This window comes from Cibotium barometz, chromosome 20 (assembly GCF_041138505.1).
Source record: "Cibotium barometz isolate CiBa-2024 chromosome 20, ASM4113850v1, whole genome shotgun sequence".
Taxonomy (NCBI): Eukaryota; Viridiplantae; Streptophyta; class Polypodiopsida; order Cyatheales; family Cibotiaceae; genus Cibotium; species Cibotium barometz.
Window position 1 is genome coordinate 7,798,563 of NC_141065.1, and position 9,338 is coordinate 7,807,900.

The 9,338-nt window shown below is 40.9% G+C and overlaps 1 protein-coding gene across 1 annotated transcript; it reads left to right on the forward strand.

The window, feature by feature from the left end:
- Positions 1–895: 895 nt before the first annotated feature.
- LOC147627506 (acyl-coenzyme A oxidase 3, peroxisomal-like) lies at positions 896–8,017 on the forward strand. Its single transcript, XM_086814419.1, has 15 exons — positions 896–1,203; positions 1,329–1,668; positions 2,214–2,331; positions 2,468–2,575; positions 2,664–2,836; positions 2,936–3,035; positions 3,220–3,294; positions 3,384–3,514; positions 5,468–5,603; positions 5,703–5,822; positions 6,557–6,703; positions 6,838–6,930; positions 7,233–7,334; positions 7,415–7,482; positions 7,584–8,017. The coding sequence occupies exons 1-15, from the start codon at positions 1,068–1,070 to the stop codon at positions 7,771–7,773; spliced, it is 2,037 nt and encodes a 678-aa protein (XP_086670545.1). The 5' UTR covers positions 896–1,067; the 3' UTR covers positions 7,774–8,017.
- The last annotated feature ends 1,321 nt before the right edge of the window (positions 8,018–9,338 follow it).

Sequence of the window (9,338 nt, forward strand, 5' to 3'; positions counted from 1 at the left end):
AATCTTAATCTTGAGCAAGGGCTGGAGGGACATATTTTGTAAGTTGCATCTTAATCTTACATTCTACATGTCCACTGCACTCAACCACTTAAGAAGCTGGACATGATTGCTACTTTCCATGGCAGCTTAGAAGCCACGTAGAACATTGGTGCACAACTCCAATATGTAGATGATGAGAGACATGTGCACAACTAATTCCAAAAAGAGAGGAATGAAGGTACTCGCTCATGGAGGCTATAGAGTAGTGTATGGATTGAGATCGAATTCTAGGGGCAAACACAATTATTATGCATTGCCTCAAAGGGCAATGGTAATGCAGTATCACTTGGGAAAGTGTGAGGAGTGGGCGCCCAAACATGCCAATGCAAAAGCTCAGATAGTTGCTATGTGGCTTTAGCACTTCAAGTCCAAAGTGTACCTACTATGAGTTCTTGATGGGCATGGGAGACACCCTCGTGGTTTGGATGTTGAAGTAGAGGCATATGAAAATTGACGTTATCACTTTGCGTGCACAACACATCCCATAAGTTGCACCCTCTTGATGTTTTCAAATGTGTTAACAAGGAGAGATCAATTTGTATAATGAATGATTTCTATCCAAAGCTCAAAATTTAAGAATTTCGCACTTGTGGGCCAAATGCTTAAAATCCTTGTGTGAATGGATGGGTGGTGTTTGTTGGGAATGGCATTACAAACGAATTAGTTAACATCCCCTAGTGCAAATAAACACTGTTGTTTTAGCTTCTCTCCATCTAATTATCCCCTACTCCAAAAACCTTGAGATTTCCTTGATGTGGATTTAAGGGCACCTTCCTCTACCGTAGTATGAGGGATAATCACCCCTTGTATGGTATGATGATTGACTTCGTCATAGATGATCACAATTCTCATCGTAAGGGTATTTGTGGATAAAATCTAAGAGAAAATCAAGGCAAAATTCAAGCTGGTTGTGAGTCCTACTTCGAGGAAAAGTCGTTTGTCTGTTTGAAGGAATCTCTCTCTCTCTCTCTCTCTCTCTTCCCCCCCACAACGACGATCGCCATTACACTGAGTTGGATCACAGGGAGATGGAAGCAAGTGCGACAAGGAGAACTGCGGTACTGCTCAAGCATCTTTCACCGCCCATAACAACAGAAACAAGCAGCTGTGTACCCGTTCATGCCCTTTCCTGTCTAGGGTACAGCACTGCAGAGTCCAGTTCAGGTAAGACAAATCTCTCTCTCTCTCTCTCTCTCTCTCTCTCTCTCTCACACACACACACACACACACACACACACACACACACACACACACATTTTCTACAGCTTAAATTCTCACTTGTTTCGCAGACCCTCCCTCCTTCGACCTCCTCTCCTTGCGGAAGCTTCTAGACGGCCACAACATCGAAGAGCGTGATGCCGTGTTCCAATTGATGAGCAGCAGTGATCTCTTCATTTTGAAGCAGATCGGGGGGGATTTCTTTGTGGGCGTCGATTACAACCAGCCGATGGAGGCCCAACGGGAGAAAACCATGGACCGGATCCGCTTTCTGCTAGGTAAAGGGGTCTTCAAAGGCTGGCTTACCACCAATGACCCTCAATCCGCCTTAGCTAGAGCTGCTGTCCACGAGTGCTTTGGAATTTTCGACCACTCTTTGGGAATCAAGCTCGGTGTCCATTTTCACTTGTGGTAAGCATTTTACTGTTTCTTTGTTTGTTTGTTTGTTTGTTTTTTTTTTTTTGTTTTTCTGATTTTGCAAAGCAAGGCTGTGCCTGGTATATAGGGAAGATTGTATCGTAAAGAAGATTAGATCATCAATGATCTTGGAAGGTCGTGTCCCACAATGCTTGTAGGTATGCATGCATATGTATGAGCATGTGCACATATGCATGTGTATTTTGCGTACATACATACAAACATGCATGCATGCATGCATGCATAAATACATGCATTCGTGTGTGTGTGTGTGTGTGTGTGTGTGTGTGTTTACATGTTTTCCAAAACATACATGCATGATGCAATGTGCGTGTGTTCGGAAATTAAATATTTTAAATCATTAAATAGTTGTGACAATATCGGAAGACCTAATCACAAAAGGAACCCAGGTTGTGCAAACCACCTTTTTAACTACACTCTTAAGTCTTAAAACAGATTACAAAAAAAAAAAAAATCTATCCGATTTTCCACGCCCCTTGTGGCTACTTCATGCTGACTCGCAGACCTTTGGGGCTTAGGGGGGGTGCCATTCAGCATCTTGGGACAGATCGGCATCATCGAAAATGGTTGCAAGCTACTGAGGATTACACTGTCAAAGGATGTTTTGCCATGACTGAGCTTGGACATGGCAGCAATGTGAGAATTATCCCAAACTCTTGACACCTGCGAATCTTGTTTTTTTTTGGGGTGTGTGTGTGTGTGAGAGAGAGAGAGAGAGAGAGAGATTGTTTGTCTGTTGATGCAGCTCAACATCTTTCTTTGTCATGGATAGGTTCGTGGCATAGAGACGGTTACAGTATATGACCTGTTCAAACAAGAATTTGTCATAAATACCCCATGTGAGTCTGCTCAAAAATACTGGATTGGTGGAGCTGCAAATGTAAGTATTTGTTTTTCAGGTATACAATAGAGCTGCCTTTGCACATACATGAGTTGTGAATTCCAACTTACTTTGCTATCGATTTCAGGATGCAACCCATGCAGTAGTCTTTTCACAGCTACATATTGGTGGGAAAAAGGAGGGTGTCCATGCATTTATCGTGCAGATAAGAGATGATAGGGGTCGGGTGTGTCCGGGAGCTCGGATAGCAGATTGTGGACATAAGATAGGCCTTAATGGGGTAGACAATGGAAGAATCTGGTCCTATTTGACTCTTAATCCCCCCATTTTTCTTGCTTTGTTATGCCCTGCTTGTATATTTGCGGGCATTTCCAATGACATTCTCGAATGTGGTATCAGGTTTGACCACATGCGTGTGCCTCGTGAAAATCTGCTCAATTCGGTTGCTGATGTTTCTGAAAGTGGAGAATATATTAGTCAAATAAAAGACCCAGATCAAGTACATGCTTGCCTTTACAGTTTTTGTAAAGTTTTCTAGATTGATTATGCAAAATTTTTTTGTATTTAAGATGGTCAGTGAGCATATGATAGTCATGACATGTCATAGTGAACTGTAATGGGTTTTCTGTGGAGATCATACCCTATTAAGTGTTTAAGAGTATTGTTTGTGCTGCAAATTGCAGAGATTTGGTGCGTTTATGGCCCCTCTTACGTCTGGCCGTGTTACAATTGCAACGACCGCTGTGTACAATGCTAAGGTACATGTTGGCTCAATTTTTTAAAACAAAAAATGTATTCATCAAGTGCACTTGCAATCATAAGAATCTCTTTTTTGGTTTGTTGGCAGATTGGATTGGCTACAGCTATCCGTTATGCTCTTACAAGACGGGCCTTTTCTCTCAGTCCCACCGGCCCGGAAGTTTTACTTCTTGATTATCCCAGCCATCAGCATCGTCTAATCCCTTTGCTAGCCAAAACGTAAGCCTTTTGTACCTTACACTGCAGGTCAAATCAGATAGGGTCAAAATTGTTCATGTGTTTGGTGTAGTCTTTATAAGGCTTTGTTTGCTTGGTGTGCTCGTAGACAACCAATGTACAGTTTTTCTTGTCCTTAACTTGATAAGACATCATAAGACATGATGGGTAACAAATCTTGATAAGACATCATGAGACATGATGGGTAACCTTTTGGTACTGCCATTAGTGGTATGAAAGCTTTGGTACTTCTTGAGTAAAGTGACCGGAATGGTGACTGAGGGATCAAGTCCAGGGGAATGTTTTGCATTGTGTCTTTGTCTGCATGTGTGGCAGGTTAATTCTAAGAAATCCCAAGGTCTGGTATCCATAAGACTAGCAATGTCATGGTGACATAACAGTGCCAGATAGTGCAAGTTCTGGGTTAGAGATGTGAACTATGCATATTGTGAGCCCTTGTCCAGGGATGAGTTGCTAGTTGCCGTAAGGGTGGGCCAAGTAGTCTACGTGCACAAACCCCACCTAGTTCTGTAATACAGGGGAAATTGACGTTTGTACAGATGACTTGGCAGCTTTTAAGGCCAAGTGCTGTGCACTGGACATATAGATATGCAGCCAGCAGGCAAGATGCCTCAGCTAGGCAGCCGGGCAGCCCATGTGGACAATTCTGAACAACTTTCGGCAGGTCAAGGAAGCAGATTGTGCCCTATAAATAGGCCCCTCCTTCTTGTTAAGACATCTGATCTCCAACCAAGGTCAGGTCAAGTAGAGCATCACTCAGGCATCCAACACTCCACTTTGGCATCAGATAAGCAAGGGCATGGGTGTTCTGCTGCAGACCTGCAAAACGGAATCTCCACTCAGAAGACACTCTATTCAAAACAGGCCCGTTTGAATCAGCAAGTTCTTGTCTCTTGTTCAGCCTGGATACACACTCAGGTGCTCAGCTAAGCAAGGAAGGAGATATCTTCAGGTCAACTTTAAGATCTGCATAAGGTGGGAGCCTTTTAGTGGTTTATGGGACCCAATGCTATGTCTGGTGTAATCATGTTGACTGATTACTCAATGCTATGTCTGGTGTAATCATGTTGACTGATTACTTAATCAGTAAAATTGCAAGGGGCTGTGTGGCCTCCTTGGCCCATTGTACTCCCTTACAAAAGGAAAAGACTTTACAAAAAGTGCTTCGACCCTGTCTCATGGGCTTACCCTTTCTGGCCTCCTTGATATGGTGGGGGGGCTGCTAGCAATTCACCCAAGAAGCTACAGAGGAGGATGCTTATGCTCCAGTATAGAGAGTTTGGATGGTCGGCTCCAATGGACCTACTTCGCATATAGATCCATTTCCCATTGCAGTTGCAGTGTATTCTTACCGAGAACACTTGCTTGGCTGCAGTGATCTGAGGAGATGTGTTTTGGCGAAACCTCTCCGCATGATCCGCAGTTCTCCTTGATTACTGAGTTCATCAGCGTTGCCACACCCCCACAGAGTATCTCGCTGGTTGACGCAGGACATGACATCTTACCTAGCCGCAAGGTAACACTGTTTCTATGGTTGATCACTCGCCGTTGGCCACCATGGAAAACGGCTACTTGTCAGAGTTGTGGTGCATTGAGAGCTCCAGTCCCTTCTTGACTGGAGGTTCGAATTCAAATAGAATTTTGGGCCCTCTGTGTGGCTCCACCCCCTGTACCCTTTCTCTGTCCGTTACGTAGTCTCTTCCTAGTGTGGCCACCCACAAAGGGAGCCTCCCCCCCCACCATTGCAGTTTTTTTTTTAACTTTTTTTGCCTCCGTCAAAGGCTGTAATCAGTTATTATCATTTACTTTCCTTTCTACCATTATATGGATTGCTCCTTGGGAAACAAAAAAATGCTAATGACTGGTTTAAGATCATAACATAATTCAGCAGTAGATGTTCTTGCGTCCTTTACTGTGTGTGATGATACTGTATAGGTATGCCTTAAGTTTTGCTGCAATTCAATTGAAGAATTTGTATGTGAATCGGACGTCCGCGGACGCAAAGACTATACATGTGCTTTCGAGTGGTTATAAGGCGATGCTATCATGGCACAACATAAGAACATTACAGGTCACCTTTTTTCCCCCTCAGCCTTGTGTTTTAATTTCTTAATGAGTGGTTGCATAAACATGAGTGTGAGGAAAAAGGCATAAAAGATTTTTTCTACAGGAGTGCCGTGAGGCTTGTGGAGGCCAAGGTCTGAAAACAGAAAATCGGATAGGTCAGCTCAAGGCAGAGTATGATGTGCAGCTGACTTTTGAGGGTGATAACAATGTTCTTATGCAGCAGGTATTTATGTTTTAACTGACATATGCATACAATGTTCTTCTGCTGCAGGTATGTGTGTTTAACTGACATATGCATAACTTTCAAGGGTTTTTGTAATATGACTACTAGAGGTTAGGCTAGCTTCTTACATATTTGACTTCTAGTAGGGGTGTTAAATATTCATCTGTATTTATTTCATACAATCTCTCTCTCTCTCTCTCTCTCTCTCTCTCTCGCGCGCTCGCTCAATGGCAAAGATCACAATGGCATGAGAGAGAGAGAGAGAGAGAGAAGCGTCTTTAAATACATAAGACGCTTCTCTCTGTCTCTCTCTCTCTCTCTCTCATGCCATTGTGGTCTTTACCTAGGCTTAAAATACTTAAGCGATCCCAACTTTTAAAAGGTACCGAAGAGAGAACATTTAACATAAGTCAAATATATTAGATGCTTCTCTCTCTCTCTCTCTCTCTCTCTCTCTCTCTCTCTCATTCCATTGTGACCTTTACCTAGGCTTGAAATACTTGAGCAATCCAAACTCTGAATATCTAATGAGCTCACATCAATGCCACTCAAGCACAAGGGAGCAGAATTAGAAAAAGGCGATGGCAACATGCAGGGCGGGCAAGTGGGCTTTAGGGAGGGTCCTCATCTGTGGGCACATGTAAATAGGGCTATATTTTCTCATGTAAATAGTGAAGTGGTATAGGTTAGCTTCTTTTCAATGGTCAAGAAATATTAATTCAATATTCATGAAGGTGAGCAAGGCTTTGCTTGGAGAGTACTTTGCTGCTAAGAAGAGAAGGAAACCAATGGAAGCTCTTGGCTTGAAACATATGAATGGCACTTTCCCTCCTATCCAAACTTCACCTGACAGCTTGGTTTTACAAAGCAAAAATTTCCAAGTAAGGCTTTCTCTCTCTATTATTTTAAGAAGTCAGATTGTCTTGAATTTATGAAAGGCGTAAGTTGCTGAAATCAAATTTACAGCTCATCATTGTAATCTTGAGCTCACTACTAGAGGGTATTTTTTTCTCAGCTTGCTTTGTTCCGATTACGTGAGCGAGACTTGCTACTTCGTTTAGCAGCAGAATTCTCTGCCAAGGCCTCTATGTCAGATGTACTGTTAACTGTATGTATTTAGATATCACATTCTATCCCTCCTAACTTTTTTTTTTTTTTTTTTTCTGACTGGCCTTAGGCCCAAGATCCTCCTGTAGTTATTGTTTTTCACTGTTTGGAGGCGCTTTTTTATCCGCCAATGGGTGATGCCACCAAGGAAGCACCTTGTGGGGTTTTGAGCCCAGGACCTCCTGGTCCTAGACAAACTCCTTTATTACTTGAGCTCTCACTTCATTGGCAGATTCCCCTAAACCTTATGTGAGACTATGTTCTAAATAGTGCCTTCTTGATTTGCACTTTGCTGGTGCGTAGAGCTATCATCGTGCAGAGGATTTGGGGCATGCTTTTTCGGAAAGATCCGTGCTTGAGACCTATATTGATGTAGAGGAAAGGCAGTCCCAAGGCTCAATAAAGGTCTGCTCAACACCCTTAAACTCATGTAAAATTTTCTTTGACAATGAGTACAGAATGTAACACTCCAACTCATTGTGCAGTCTTTACTGGAACTTCTTAGGACGCTGTATGTGCTGAGTACCGTTGATGAAAATCCAGTGTTCCTGAGGTGGGCATTTCTAAGGTTTTCTGTGCATATAGCCTGGCTCTCTGGTTTTTGATCTCATTTTCTCTCGTGTGTTCTTGGTGGTTTCTCTTGGCTTTGGACAGGTATGGATACATAACAAGCCAGCAAGCACAAGCCATACAAAACGAGATAACACGGTTATGTGCAGTTGTTCGACCACATGCTTTGGCCCTAGTGGACTCTTTTGGAATTCCTCAGCCATTGCTTGGTCCTATCGCCTTCGATTGGATCAAGTACAACTCCTGGGAGCATTTGAATAACATGCCTACCTGAGATTTGCTTGGGTCATCCATGGCTCTTCTTGCAAATTTGTAAATAGGTCATTCCACCAGCTAATCTACAAATAGCATAGCTATCATGTTCATCAAGAATGCATCAAACTGCAACTTTTCTGCACTTCAATGGAGAAGTGAAGGAAAAGTTATGATGATGATACTTGGCAATCTAGTACATGCAACACTAGTGTAATCTACTTCCCTTATTGGACTTTGAAATGATGATGAGGTCGTATAGGAAACCTTCCCGAGATAACAAATAATGCACACGCTCACAGGTACAGTAACACATGCAGATACATACATATATACGTATATATAAAAATATAAATACACACACATGTAAATAAATGATTTGTATTCATCTAAATAACTATATAAATTAAATCAATTTCAGTTTTATAAATTTAGATTGTATATGCACACATACAGAGGTGTGCTGTACACACAGAGGGGTGCGTGCACACACAACCCTGTCCTCAGTGTAACACCTCATAAACTACCCTGTTGCCCAAGGTTAATAGAAACTACTTTTACTCTCCAAGCCATCACAACACCTTAAACATAAACCTTATTATCCAACCTTAAATACCTTTAAAAATTTTATTATTTTTGTGAAGTAGAAAAACCTTAACAAACGTTTAAGCTCTACATTATTCTTAAAGATGGCTCTATTTTGCAACTTGTTTTGTATTTCAAAGCATAAAAAGTTCTTCAGTACTTGAAGGTCAATGAAATTCAAACCCTATAAGATGGTAAGCATACCTTTTTTAACACTGGTCTTGTTTTTAAATAAAGCCACTTTTGTGGCTTTTTTAAAACAAAAAATATCTCTCTTTTAAGTATATTGTTTCAAAGAAAATTCTTATCAGGAAAAAACTTTAAACACAAGATATTAGTTTCAAAAGAAATTCTATCAGGAAAAAAACTTTAAATAAGATATTAGGTTTTTTTTTAAATATAATGTGTACAATCTTCCATGTTTATCATTTAAGTACTCCTCGCAAAAAAGTTTGAAATTATTTTAATTAATATCCTATCAAATATAATGAAAAAATGCTTCTATAGGCCATTGGTATGTATCTTCTATTAAGCTAAAGATACTTTTTTATAAATGTCTTTTTTGCATATAAGGCTATTGCAACATTTTAGGTTATTTTTACTAGTTTTAAAATTAGTTAGTTTACTTGGTACACAAATGTTGACAAAAACATTCTTTAGTGGTTTCATGAAATTTAATTTAATTTTTTAAATAATTCATTATTTATTTCTTCAAAATTTATAAATCAACCTTAAGCGCCTTTTGTGGCTTATCAATTATAGGAGGAGAAGTGTTAAATAGTTACAGGAGGAGAAGTGTTAAATGTTTATGTATGAGCCATATAGCTTGGACAACAAGATCTGGCACAAGCTTGAGGCTCTAGCATCTTGTACTCTCTTTGATTTCTTGGGGATTCTGGAAGTAAGGAAAGTTTAAGACCACACAGGGGTTTTTCTCCTTAGCTTGATAATTTCCTTCTAGTTGGCATAGACATGGTCACCCTTGTTTTGATAGATCATACC

Coding starts and splice junctions, on each gene's coding strand:
- LOC147627506 (XM_086814419.1), top strand. CDS start 1,068: ATGGAAGCAAGTGCGACAAGGAGAACTGCGGTACTGCTCAAGCATCTT. Junction 2,332..2,467: donor AGCTTGGACATGGCAGCAAT/GTGAGAATTATC, acceptor TGTCATGGATAG/GTTCGTGGCATAGAGACGGT. Junction 2,837..2,935: donor GTAGACAATGGAAGAATCTG/GTCCTATTTGAC, acceptor ATGTGGTATCAG/GTTTGACCACATGCGTGTGC.